This window comes from Rissa tridactyla, chromosome 3 (assembly GCF_028500815.1).
Source record: "Rissa tridactyla isolate bRisTri1 chromosome 3, bRisTri1.patW.cur.20221130, whole genome shotgun sequence".
Classification (NCBI taxonomy): Eukaryota; Metazoa; Chordata; class Aves; order Charadriiformes; family Laridae; genus Rissa; species Rissa tridactyla.
Window position 1 is genome coordinate 93,675,342 of NC_071468.1, and position 14,937 is coordinate 93,690,278.

The 14,937-nt window shown below is 37.1% G+C and overlaps 1 protein-coding gene across 1 annotated transcript in view; it reads right to left on the reverse strand.

Moving 5' to 3' along the window:
- Positions 1–14,937, reverse strand: part of RIMS1 (regulating synaptic membrane exocytosis 1) — a 339,034-nt gene that overhangs the window by 86,220 nt on the left and 237,877 nt on the right. Inside the window, exons 25-27 of the mRNA XM_054194820.1 lie at positions 12,223–12,405; positions 10,760–10,872; positions 5,223–5,252 (exon numbers count right to left, since the gene is read on the reverse strand). Coding sequence (XP_054050795.1) covers positions 5,223–5,252; positions 10,760–10,872; positions 12,223–12,405 — 326 coding nt within the window. The remainder of the gene's footprint in view (positions 1–5,222; positions 5,253–10,759; positions 10,873–12,222; positions 12,406–14,937) is intronic.

Here is a 14,937-nt window from a genome sequence, read left to right on the forward strand (position 1 = left end):
CAGCAATAAAATTTGGGGTAGTCTTTCCAAGGTAGCTGCTGCTCAGAGACTGGCTGGCCGTTGGTCTTTGGTCTGCTGGTGGGAGGTGGTGCGTGATTGCCTTTGCATCACTTGGTGGTGGGGTTTGTGATTCTTTCCTTTTTCTTCATTTTTTCCCTTCACTTACTAAACTGTCTTTATCTTGGCCCATGATTTTTTACTCACTATTGCTCTTCCAATTCTCCCTCCCATCCTACCATGGAGTGAGCGAGCAGCTGGTGGGTGCTTCACTGCTGGCTTGGGTCAACCCACCATACCAAGCTACCAAGAATTAAGTGCCCAGGGTAGATGTGAATGGTCTTCCGTCAAACAAACGGAAGTTCTCTTAGCTACTACTCAGTTTATTATTCAACTCACTGGTAAGCCCCATCTAGCTTCCACAGGGAAGGAATTCAAAGGAAGAAGACATGGTCTACAAAGATTAAGACCATCTCCCATCGCATAGGCTAGCAGGTCCATCAGCTCCTCCTGGGTCTTTTCCTCACATGTCATTCAAGAAACATCCCTTGTGAAGACTGTGCACCTTGTGTGATAATTGATAACGATCTTACGGGATTATAAATATGCTACATGCTGGAAGTACAACTAAACATCTGGACTTACAGTCTTTGCAGAGACGATCATAGTCTTAGTAAAAGAAAATTTAACATATGCACATAATGGCAGAGTTCTTTTTTTACTCATAAAGTAATTAAAAAACTTGCTTGTATTTCTTGTGATAAAAGAAGTTTTGATTAACCCTAAAGGCAGTTTGTGTTTTTTGTTTTATTGACAGCCTATAAAATATATGCGAGTGTTGAAAATATGCACACCCATAATATACTACCTAAAGGAGGTAGGGAACAAACTAAAGAAAATAGCTACAGATTGCATTTTCAGCATGCAACCTACCCTCAAAGAAAATCTTTCAAGTCTTACCTGCACTATTAAATGCTGGAGTAAGCTATGTAACAAGAAGAAACGGGCATCGAGATTTCAGATAGCTGTAAACCTTACCAGCAGATATCACACATCCTTTATGACGCAAACTTCAAGGGAAAAAATCTAGAGGCCTAAAATGACAGAAAGATCTGCTTACACAAAGCAAATACTCCTTTTAATGCGTGAGCACTATGGTAAGATTCATAGAGTTAACATCTGATGGCATTAACTAGTTGACAGCCCTCATCTTTATTTCTGTCCTCAGAAAACTAATATGGGCCTATTTCAACGCCCATCTGCTGATAGAGAAGTTAGACCTGGCTAGAATCCTAACTGTTCAGAATATATGCTACCTTTTCAATTATGTACAGAATAATAGAACCGTAAGCAACATACTATACTAACATATTAAATATACTAGGGCAGATTAAGTTTTCTTTTTTTTTTTTTTTTAATACTTTAGAAGATAGACAGAATGTGTCATGTGACATATTTCTGTTATCCACAGAATGTAAACGTGACCTTAAAATAAATTCAACCTGCATTGGTATCTACCACAGGCCAATCCTATGAAAATCAGTGATAGCTACAAAAGCTGCACTAAGAGTAATGAACAGTGCGAAAGAAATGGAAGTAATTTTAAGGTTCTAAGTAAGTCCCCTATTGAAGGTTTGAAAGTGGGACTAAACTCTGTATTATTTGCAAAATTTCTTAACTGGCACGATGCTACAAACACCTATCTATTAAGCTGATAGTATAATGAATGAAACATATGCGGGCTCATTAAATAAAGATTGTACCACAGGCAGAAATACTGGACTAGCAAGGAACAGCAAAAATACTAAAGCTGCCTTTCTAGCTCTAGTTCCTGACCTTAACTCTTTAGATATTCACGTCTTTCGCATTACAATGATCATCAAAGGGTCTCTACTTTCTGTAGGTTTGTAAGGCTGTGAATCTTGTGAATAAATAACATCTAAAAAGAACCCACTCATACATTTGAAAAAAGGGATTAGAATTGTTTTAGCACTGAAATTACCTCCTATGTAGCAGTGTGACCATCACCAAATTCCAAGGAAAAGCACCTCATACCCAAAATTAAACTGCTGTACATGCTACACATGTACCTCCAGCAAAATATCACTACGTCTGAAGTGGAGACTTGTTGCTATCTAGCAAATAATAAAGCAAGAAAGGAAAAGGCAAATTTCAGCAAGGTATGTGAAAATAAGCCTTTATGCTTACAAAAAGAACAACAAATTCTTAAATGCCATACAGAGACAGGGAGTTTTAGGCCATCAAAAACAAACAAGGAAACTGGAAGATACTCAATTTATCTAAGGTCTATGGATTCTGATATTTTAGGAAGACTATTGCTCCAAGCATATTGTTGGTGAAAAAGATTCAGAAAGAAATCATAAGAATTATATGAAGTCCAAGACACGGTCTTGCAGTAACAGATTTAGGAAATGATTGAAAAGAAAGGAGATATATGGCTTGATTTGGGTTCGTAATTATTTACATGTGGGAAGACTTCTAACAATAGAACGCTCTTCAATTTAGCAGATACAGGTACAATAATGCCCAGTAGCTTTGAAGTTAGGTAAAGTCAGATAAGTAAGAAGACATATGTTTAAAAAGTCAAGTGGTCAAGCACGGGAAAAAAATTCCATTGTTTTCAGTCATTAAGTGAAAATACCTTTCTAAAAGGACATTCTTGCTCAAATCCAAGTATGGGCTTAATGCCAGAATGACTGGTGACATTACCTGGTCTGTAATTAAAACATAATCATATTGTTTTTTTCCTAGACTATAGAAAACCTAAGGGTGTCTTAGCACTGGCTATACCATTTCCTGTAGACTCTCAGTCTTCATACTAAGAAGAAAAGTTGAACAATGACAAACAGCTACAGCTACAATGCAGTCTAGAAGCATGTACACTTAGCCTTTCTACACAGCAAAAGCCAGGAGCTTCATCTGTCTGTGCTCCTTAGATGCTCTGTGGATGGGAATTAGAGGGAAAAAAACAGTATCTGGTTTGAGGAACTGAGAAGTGGAAGCTGAAGAAGAAACTAGGTGGAACCAACGTCCAGAACAAAGGCAGGGAAATAAAGCAGCGGTGAGACTTGGGTGGGAGAATCCCAGTGGGCAAGGGAAGCGGGGATGGAGGGGAGCATTCACTGGAGAGCTGGCTGTGCAACCAGAAGAGAGAACTCACACTGGTGTTGGACCAGAATGAAGCATTTCAGAAATAATACGGAGTCTCCAGGTTATTTCTGTTCAGCCTTCAGGATGAGTTTTGCAATATGCACACACAAAGCATCCCCGTGGTAGGTAAGGAAGCCACTGGTCCAAGTGGCCCAATGCTGACCAAAGTCAGCATTTTCGTAATCCGATTAAGATCTTATCGCAACCCTTCCCATTGATAAAGTGGAACAGATGCTTGATTTTTTTCTTGTAAATTTATCTAGTCGGTGTTGTTCATGTGTGGTATATGCTTTTCTTCATACCTATATCTCTTGCCACATAATATCCCCATCTCCCATTCACCTACTGTCTATTCTTTTTATCTCTTAATCTGCACTGGAGAAAGTCAGAGGTGACGGTGGGCTACTAATGCAAGTCAGCTCTACTTAAGTTATTCATGGTCCCCCAGAAGTGCCAGCACTCCACTTCTTCCTGCTGCTCTTCTTTTGCCCAGCTCTTTTCTGCCTCCGGGCTGCATCTGCATTCAGCTCCCTTGAGCCAGAGGAATCTCTGTGTGTAAAGATCCCACCACCTTTTACACACTCCCAAATCTTGGGCCAGATCCATCCAAATCTTGTGGAAACAATCTCTTTTACAAATCTGTTATAGGCATGGTCTAGTTTGTCTGTATAATGTTAACTGTTTTAAACAACAACACGTCCACTGCGGTCCAAATCACAGGGCAAGGCTTGTGAACATAGGCAACAAACTGGCATGATTGATTTGTATTGTTCTGTTTGAGAGAAATATAAACACTGAAGAAAGCAAAAATGACAGAAATAATTTGTAGAATCAACCATTCTTAGCACTTTCTTAAGACATTTCATAAGCGCTTTCTTAAGACATCCTTAACATTGCAAAATAACCTGTAATTGCTAAGACCTACATTAAATATTATTTCTTTTTCATCTTTTCTTTAACGTTATCATGAAAACATACTCCTGATTATTGGTGTGGGTGTTGGAGTTCATAGCTAGTGGAACAGCTGCTGTAGTTTTACCTAAGCAAGTATGAATGCATCAGTGGGATTCACCATTTCAGAAAGTAAAGAAGTTGTAGTAGATATTCTGATTCAAGTTCAATTTGCAGTTTAGCTTTGACCCACCAAAGCCTGCATTCAGACCAGAATTTCCCAAGATCTGTAGGACTCAGGACTAAAGGTCAGAAAAGGTTAATCTGTGCTATTAGTGTTTATGTAGCGTAGTATTTTGCTGTTAACATTAAAAGGAATTAATTTTTTTTTTTATTTTTTTCTCTCCAAGCTTCATTCTGATTTTGAGGTAAGTCCTACTTCCAGCAAAAAGAAAAGGAAAAAAAAAAAAAGGGACTTCTCTGCAACGTTGCTTCTACAGGGACATGACGGACCACACTTTTCGCTTTGTGGGACAGCCTTAGATAACTGTTGTCTGAGCTCACTGAATCACCGGTACCAGCACAGACATCGAGAATTCCTTTGGAGGTGAGTGCTGTACGTCTGCCCCTAGAAACTTGCCCTACAACATGGCTAACTTTCTGAGTGTCAAGGGCTTGTCATGCAAGTAAACCACAGCTCATTCTTCAGAATCTCTCTGTGTATGAAGGATAGTTTCTGGCCATCATCACCTTCAATTATTTCTAAATCCAGACCTACAAAACAGCCTTCACAGATGCCAACAGCAGTGGCTGCATCATTAGAAGCAGATGTTGTGCGGAGCTCAAGAAGGGTTTAGATAAAGTCTTTGACTTTGCGTGAACATCAACTCAATCAAGCAGCTTCTGAGCCATGTAAAATACCAGGACTACTACTGTTAAATGCAGTGTATTGCATTTCAATAGGAAAATTAGAAATCAGAAGAGAAACCATTTTCAGATTCTAAAGAGGGGCATCAGATAGCACATGATTGAGAAAAAAACCTTCTCGCCTGTTAAACACTGTTAACTAAATACCATATACTGACACGGAATATATTTAGGGAAAAACCAGTATTAATATTAACAGTTGCCAAACATTTGTAAAAAATTACATAAATATTTACCTTTTGTGGAAGAGTTAAAAGTCTCTTGCTCTTCAATGAATTAAATGCACGGAATGATGGAAACAGAAAAAGAAATCAGCAAATTTAAAGTTAGATAAAGAAATGTGTTATATGTGACAATGGCATGTACAGTAGGCAGTACTCCAGCATATGTAAAAGTAATGTAGAAAATTAAAATGATAAACCATGACAAATAATAAAGCCTATGATTTTCTCTTTAAAATTAACAGGAACAATGAAGTTACTGAGAACCAGATTGTGGACTCTTTTAAGTATTCTACTCGAGCAGTATTGTCATATCCAAATTTATGAACGACATAAAAATCTTTAAATTGCTTTAAGTATCACTCTCACTCCTAAATGTCATAGCCCTGTTTTAGATTCTGAAGCCTTTTCTGCAATAATGACTGTTACAAATTTATTTCCTATTAACGGAAATCTGTAATACCCAATAACCACCAGACTATTGAAAATCGTTCTTTAAAGAAAAAAAAAAAAAGATTATGAGGCTTGAACCCATTTGCAAGAGTTAGCAATGCTGAAAAAAATACTCTCCAGTGTGAGTAAAGATTCCACAAGCTGCCTCAAAATATGCAGTGTCACCTAAGAATTTCAAAATAAAACCAGAAATATGAAGACAAAACAAAGAATGCTAAAAGACTAAAATCTAAAATTGAAATGACTTATTCTTTTTCTTCTGCCACTCAAGTTTTATACTGATGGATCTGAAAAAAGGTTTTAACTGAAAGGGTTTGATCTTTTACCATTACTCAAGCCATACTCTCACTGCAATGACTTTTCAATGATCGAGTACGTACACACAGAACAGTTTTCACTAACTATTCATTTTTTTTAGGATCGTAGGTTGATTAAATATAAAAAGCCATTTGCAACTCAAATGTATTGTTTGATAACATACTGATCTTCTGTATGAAGTTCAGATTCTTCTTTGTGAAAAGGAAACACTGGACATCAAAACACTTCATTCCTCTATGATGTGACTACTGTTAGACTTGTACATATATTACAGACACGAACTTTATACAAGCAATTCCCATTCAGTATCAGTAGAGTCTTCATGAAACAGCGTGCGCGCGCGCGCAGACACACACACACACACTTCACCCTGCATACAAGCTATGTACAAAGCTGCAGCTTTTTCTAACGCGCTAAGACACAGTAGTATTTAATGCTGGTCGCACTTTTGGTTTTCTAAAGGCCACTGCATAAGGCCTACTGCCATAAACAGATGCCACTGGAAACACACACAACCACACGAGTTCAGTTATGTTTACAGATGCTCTTTACGTGTAAATAGACTGCTGATTATCACAAACCTTACTCTCATTACAGGACTTCTGAAACATGAAACCACATTGTCGAAGCTATGAAAAAGAAATGCTGTGAAGAGCCAAATAGAAGCAGATACAGGGAGAAAGACCTGTTTTGCATGAATTAGCTCTTAAAGATCATTTCTATACTACAAACAATCATAAATTTCAGTAGCACATATGTTTTTTTCTTATTTACTTGCTAGGTTTCATAATATTATCCCTAGTATTATTTACTGCAGCTAAAAAGGAGCGTATAAAAATGCTACAGATCTTCAGGCTGTATTCATTTCCTTGATCAATACAGTGATTAACCATTATACAAAAGTGTAGAGACCCACCCTCAAATTCTATGCAACCAAGAATTCCTGTGATGTTTGATAGTTGCAATGACAGAGGACGGACTGAATAAAGATCACAGAAATATGCTTTATACAAAATTATCATTTAAAAACCATGCAACTACGTGATAAAATTCTTACAGAAACAGCTGAAAAACAAAGCCCACACAGAATCCCCATCCTTCTTAATGATTTGCACAGTTCCACCCAAACATGACGCAAATAATAAAAACCTGATGCAAACCTCTTACAGCTCGGCACAGGATGACATATTGAGAACACACCATTGTCCTTACCGCGACTTAGAATTTCACTGCTTTAGTCACTGAGCCAAAACATCTTCATTATTATTAGGTCCTTTTATAAAATTATCGGTTAAAACAAAGAAATAAAAAATGCTTCATAAGTAGCATAAGTTAGGGTAATGACCACTAAATCGTGACTTTTCGAAAACACACAGAGACACACTTATACCAGACTAACTTTCAATATTCAAGCATCTCAAGACCTTTACATGCAATAACATCCCAGTGTATCCTGCGCTCTAGGAAATACTGCTGATGGGGTTGCAAAGGAAAGAAATACAGCCATGCCTTCCTTGAACATCACTGGGATGAAAATAAAAATCACGTTGCCTAAAAATTATAGACGCCTACAATCTTAACTGTAACCACTTTAAAAAGTCTGAGTGTACTGAAGTTGCTAAAAAATTAGTTAGAACTCTTACAAGTGAAAACAACTACCTCCCTCCTGCACTGCAAAACCAGGCAAAGCTGCTATCCCCTTTAGAACATCATCACTAAGAAGTGTTTTTATTTTTTTTTTGGTAGTGTGCATAATTATGCCGGTTTGAGGTTTTAGTCCTTAAATTGGTCTTTTTCCTCTATATTTAAGACTTTTTTTTCTGTCTTCATGATGAGTAGTACCAGCCTCATTTCTGTAGTGGAACAGGGACTCCTACTTTGTTCTTCTCTGTAAGAATTACTTCTATGAGATTTTTTTAAAATAAAGTGAGTCTACTAAAAAGGACCTTTTTTAAAACTACCTTCTATCCTCACAAGGCGACTTTTTATGATTCTCAAACTGCCGACCAGAGCAGTAACTAAGACAACATCATCTGGTACAGACAAGGAAATAATCATTTTTTTAGTTCTAGAATTGATATTGACAAAATGGAATGTTCAAGATGCAATGCCGGTCCTAGAAGAAGCCTTATTAGCATGGATATGATCATTTACAATTGAGAGCTAAAGACTTAAGATTAAGAGTTAAAATACCACTGTTTCTCAAGATGAAAACTACTACCAGTCTCTTGCTCCTTCATTAACTTTCATTTGTTCCATAATGAGAGCTTTAAAGAGTAATAAAATTACTTTACTATATTCTTCTATGCTTCCTGAATATGCAAAGAGTAAATAAAAAAACCCACTCTTGATACAATCACTGTGATTTGTAAAACAGACATAGATTCCCAGATGTAAATATTTAGCCATGTATTCAACCCTCCTGACATAACAGAATTTGTATAGAGTGTAAAGAAGTACTTTCCTATAAAAGTGATACTTTATGGTACATGATACAGGATATCCTTGAAACACAAGATGTCAATAGTAATCTCCAAAAAGTATTTATAAATGAAGAAAATGCATTTTGAAATGCTCCCTATAACATTTGCATATTGCACTAGATTTTGACATCATCTTTATTCATGGTGACTGTGAATTTAAATTAAGGACACAATATAGTTCCAAGTACAGTTAATGGAAAACTTTTACAGACCTCAGTATGCTTTGGATTCAATCTTACATTAGGGTCAGAACACTTCTAGTCACGCCATTTGACCCTGGTACTCATTTGACAGGGATTAAAGAGGTGAAACTGATATTAAAATTTGATACGGTAAATCAGAGTGAATACTATGGTCTTATAGCCTCACTGAATTTGATTTCTTACAGTAGTATAAAGCTTATACATACTATCATATTTATTTCAGAAGATACTGACAAAAGCATTTTAAAATATTTTATAAAATCTATATAATTTAGTACTTCTCTGCAAATATACCCTCAGCTTGAACAAAGTATTAAACATAGGCAAAACAGAAAACCTCCCCTTCAAAAGGACAAGCCAGTTACTTACAGGCAACCAAAGTACTATGTAGAGAAGGATATCTCTTTAGCCTTTGATTCCACGTGCGATAATACAGCCACATTGACACAGGCGGTATGATATATTATAGCAAAGTGAACAGTATGTCGCATCCTACTTGTAAATTTTATACATAAGGCGCAAGCATATCAACCACTAGTGTAAATAAGAGTTCAGTGAAACAGCATTACTTTACAGGTGTTCACAGTAGCAACAACTTTCTAAACCTAGAGTGGCTTTAGCCTTCTGCTCGATTTTCATTTTTTCTTTCCTCTTCTGTATACATCCCACCTCTACTCATTTTTACGGTAAGTTCTACATTCATTTCCAATGTCTTTAACAAAACATAAACTAGTATTTTATTCTCAACAGACCAGTTATCAAGAACAGCAGAAAGATGATAGATGAATATCCAAAGGAAAGTCAACTTAAAATTAATTAAAAGCTGATTCATCATTATATATTGCACCAAGTTCTGAAATTGCAGAAGAAACACGACAGAAATTTGAAATTAATTACTTGTTACATTTCCCTAAAAAGCCCCCAACTTACTAATGTGCAGAAATAGAAGCTTTAAATGTAGTTTGCAACTAGTTTATAATCCAGACAGTCCTAGATTCACTACAAAACAAAATGAAAGGACTCGTATGTAAAGTTTAAAATTAATAAAACCCACTTGTATATTAATGACTCAGAATAAACACATGTATAAAACAATGATACATTTTCATATGTGTTAATTGAAGCTGTAGTATGCCATCCCAGCTCAAAGCCGTAGAATTAACGTAAGATGATTGCACATTAATGTACGCCATCATACAAATAAAACACCTATGGTAATGTACCATGATAAGAAGGTCATGGTAAGCAACATTATCTATTAAAGAAAGCGGTCTGCCAACAGTTCTATAAAGCACTACAATATTTCATCATAAGAAGGATTTCTTTAATTTCCATGAAGAAGAAAACCTTGCAGTACATGGCAATCTCAGTTGCTGTTTGTAGTCAATGAGAAAACAGGCTTTTTTAAACACAGAAGAAAACCTGAATGTGCAAATATTATCCATCGTGCCATTTCATTTTACCATAATAGCTCACACTCTGTGTGAAGTATGTTGCTAGAAAAAGGAAACAGCAATATTCATACTTATTTGATATTAGTATGTAAAAACCATGTTCCACAACATTGTCTTTTTCAGAAAAGAGCAGCACTTTTTGCCTGATCAGTTTATTCCTAAGAAGAGCTGATGACCGGTGTTTTCACTTTTCCCATAGTGATTATTTTCATTCTTTACTCATTGAACTATAAGCTCCAGAAGAAAAACAGTTTTGTGATATTTATTATTAATCCATGGTAATAATGCACAACAATTAATACAGATCACAAAGTAAGAAAATGAGTAAGACAGTTGAAATGTTGTCAAAATCTTTGGCCCTGATTTCTTTAGCTGGATACAAACTAGATATGGAGACCACCTCGACTCAAATAGAAATTTTAAAGTAGACAAACATAAAAGGGTACTAGAAAATTAAGGCAGTTAAACCATGTAAAATACTCCACCGTTCAAACTCTACTGGATTTCCCAGGCTTTCGTTCTCTTCTATTGCTTTATTGGTAGAATTATAGCATTGAACACGTAGTTATGAAAGTAGACTTTAAGTAAAGAAAGGTAAGAAATCAAAGAGTTTGAGCTATCATAAGCTCATTTTTTGATACCTTGCTCTATACTGCCACTTCTTACTGGAACTTGCGGTAGCTGTCTTCCCCTGCGACTGCTGAAGGATGTGTCTGCAGGAGGAGACTGTGTGGGACTTCCTTGTTGATGTATTCTGCAAATGAAATTAAGATAAAAGTAAAATAACCCAAATGAAGACAATTTTTATATTCTGAATTTTAAACACGTATTAAGTCGCATATACTGAAGGTGGGTTTGAAGAAGTTTGCATTCGATGTATGCCATATGCACATACTCAGGTCTAGATACCCAGTTAACTTATAAGGCCTCACATTTAATTTCTCTTAGTACTTTCAACTATGGAGAAATATTTTCCTTTGTTTTGTTGGGGTTTTTTTTGTGGTTTTTTTTTCCTTTTAAACAAAGAACTAGTCAAAAAACACTGAACGAAAAGCAGTTTTCTAAGAACCATTTATGATTATGTCTCACAATGTGTACGTTCTCCTGCACTGGTACAAGGGCAATACAAAACGCTACTTCTATATTTTATTAACTTTTGTATTGCCTTTGTGCTGACGTAATAATTACACAAGGCCCCGGAGAACTGGACGGCAAGTATCAATTCCCACGTTGTTTTTCCCTGAACTCAAAGAAGGAAAAAGACCTTTAACCTTAGTACTCGGGGGGGTGCATGTGTGTGTGCGCACGAAGAATATACAAGATTTTTGATATTTGTACCTAAGTAAATATCCTAAGCCCCTTTGGCTGAATTCTAGCTAGCACTATTTCAGAGTACCTTGGCTACTTGATTTCTTATCTATAGATACAGCACCTGAGTGTAACACATCAAACACCTTTGGAACACTGGTAAGTTTGCATTTCAAATAAGTAGGGCCACCTGTAATAACTAGGGAAAAAGTTTAAGAAAATAAAAAAAAGAGGAGAAGAAGCAGACTGCTGACAGGGAGAGCTTACTACTAAATACCCTTGCCAGTTACAGAAATATCACACCCACTATAGTGGATAAGCACTGTTTATCCGCTACGCTAAGGTCGAAAGTAGATACTTTGCAATTTTAAGTAACACATTTATGCAAATTCAAATGCTGTTGGCTTTCCCACTACATAGATCGACTGACTTTCTCTTAGCCTGTAAGATCAGAGTTAGCTGTGTGAAAAGCATGTGATTCCCCGCACAGTGTTTAAGAAAAATATTGATAATTTTCATATGGATACAGAACAAAACACAACAATGGAAGGACGAAACACAGCCAATTTTTTTATTCTTACACTGCATAACTGTTTAAGCTCAAAAGCAAGAAGTACCATCTGGATGGTGAAGATAGGTGGCATAAAGGATATGGGAAAAGTGTAAATATCATGAAAAGAGGATTATCTACAGTGCCGGAATGAGTGAACGCGCCATGTATGCTCAGGAAAGTACAACACCACACTGACACCTGGGAGGCAGAACATGAAAGCTGTGCTGTACACGTAATAGCAACCTTGTCAGAAGTGGAGAAGGTGGCGCCGACCCTCCGGGCGCTAGGTGATGTACAGAGCATAAGGGTCTGACACTAGAGTGCTCACTCGACCTTGAGCGAGCGTGATGTTTTCCCCTAATGACTGGCTGTTCAGTCGTTCGTGGGGTTGGAAGTCCCCTTCTAGAAAGACATGGTAGCAGACCCCTAAAACATCAGGGCCAAAAAGAAACCGTTCAGTTGTTAGCTCCAGGCACACCTTCCCATGCCCCCCTCCATCAAAGAACATTGCAAATCCTGGCTGCAAAACCAGGGCTGACATTTCAGATCAAAGTTATTAATTCGGAATGCAAATCCATTTTCAAAATGACGAACTGCAGGACACTCACCACTGCAGATACACATGACCCTAACCGCGGAACTGTTGAACTGCACTGCGTATAGCGGACAGTTGGCCAAAAACTCTAGCTGCATCTCAAACACAGCAGACACAAGCTAACAACACATATGACATAAGTACTAGCACAGTGCAGGCTATGAATACCTGGTTTCACCACAAAGCATTTATGTTTCTAAAACATACCTTTTATCTTTATTAAAAATATTAACTGGATTTCAATTAGTGCCCTAAAAAAGGATAATATGTAAGCACATATGTAATTCCCTTGGTTTCCTTAGGAGTTTGAAATAAGGAATCTATTTAAGTTGAGTGCTTTCTCTTGTAAGCACCAAAAGAGAAATACAGTTCTGAAGGAACTCTAATGAAAATATAATTAAAATATGCAGTAAGATGATTAATTGTGTTAGTATAATAAAGCATAATTATTAGTAGTTTCATAATTGCATACACTGCAAGTATAAGATAACCTGAAACATTTCAAGTTTGGAGAGTGACAAAGTATTCTAACAGCCTTTTTACTCTTTCTTGGTTTCCAAACAGTGCAGCATTCTGTAAATGGTACTACTGTATCTGCCACTATTTCAGAAATTTCAATTTCCTGTGACATCATTTCATTGGGGGGGGGTTTGGCTTATGTGTTTTGTTTTTTGGTTGTTGTTTTTTTGGTTTTTTTTTAAATTTCTGCAGGCTTATGAAGTTTCCCTTCACACACCCAGCACAACAGGACCGTCTAGTTCCTATGACTATCATACACTGAAAAATCATCCTAAAAAAAAAGTACATATGAGATAACATGCAGATGCCTACCAAGGATAAAAATCAGGTTTGGTTTCAAACTCATTTCATCAGTAAAAGCTTCTGTGGAAGTCCAGTCACAATGCAACAAAACCAGGATTCTGTTGCCCTTGCTATATTCTCTCTCTTAAATGCCTACACTTCTTTAGCTTAACTCCTGGCTGGCCCTGGTGATAACCATAACATTCTCACAGAGACTGATTTCCCTGATTCTAAAAGATGCTTACAATAATGAAGATGAGCCGAGTACTGAAAATGCCTGTTTGTCCATGCTGAATGTAAAAGTAATCCATGCCGACTATTGAACGCAACCGGCTTTTAAGCATCTGTTTTATCAGATGTTTAAACATCATAGCATCCGTAAGGTAAATATGGATCCCACTCTGTGCCAGAAAGTGCTTGCTTGCTTTTACTATGAATGAATGCTCCAATCTAACAAAGTCATCATGTTCTTTGTTCTGATTTTTCTCATTTTAGAGGCTATATATCCTGGAACTTATCTGAAAGCCCACTGAAGCACCAGGCGAGTCTGTCCTGCCATTACAGAACAGACACTTTACCTAACTTTACTCAGAAAATTGCCTCCTACTTTTTCAGTGATACCCATTTTACAGACCTGTCCCCTTCCACAAGAGAAAGACAGAGGATCTGCATAACTAAAATGAAGACAAATTGGGCTTAAGACTTGCATTAGCTGGGGTATTACATTGAGGTGAATATGCTACTTGAGGTGCAAATGAAGATAGATCTAAAAGGGAACTGGAGAAAAACCAGAATGGAGTTAAGGACTTGCTGGCCTAGGAGAAAGATCAGTTGCTGAAAGGAAGAAGTCTGCAAATGGCTGATCAGGAGAATGAGCCAAAAAAGAACAAGCATGGGAGACAAAAGTTAGTATATGACTGAAGAAACGAGACAAAAGTGAGATAAGAAGTATGGAGAGGAGAAGAATTTGGGAGAGAAATGATACCGGATGAGCAATGAGACTGCAATGAGCACAATGACGTGTGTATCTCATCTCCTGGTTCCTCACAGGGGAAGGTAACACTACAAGCAGCAAACCTATGAATTCAATTGGCAATGGTCTACAGGGGAATCCTACAGGTTCCAGCTCTGCCTGCACACAAGAAAACTCAAATTCCTCTCTTCAGATGGATGCCTCAGTGGCACGTACTAAGTAAAGCAGCACATGCTGCCACTTATGGAACTACAAAGAAAAAGTAAGAATAAGAGAGCATTGCCAATCCAGTGCACCCCTGGCACAGCGTCCAGGAGGAGACTGTATGTATCATAACATATATGACAGGTAACCTCAAATCTGGCATTTCTGGGGTGATCATTTAGGGCTGAAAGAAAAAATTCTCATTCATACAAGCACAGAAAACGTTTGATTTTCATGTAATAATTTTTACTCCTTCAGAAGAGTTTACTGAATCCCGTCTTGAAGGCTTACCTCATCAAATTAAGAGAACTCTTAGGCTCTGTAAACTATCCTGAAAAGGTTTGCCTTTTCCCTTTTATGTACATTTCCTAAGCTATCACAGTAC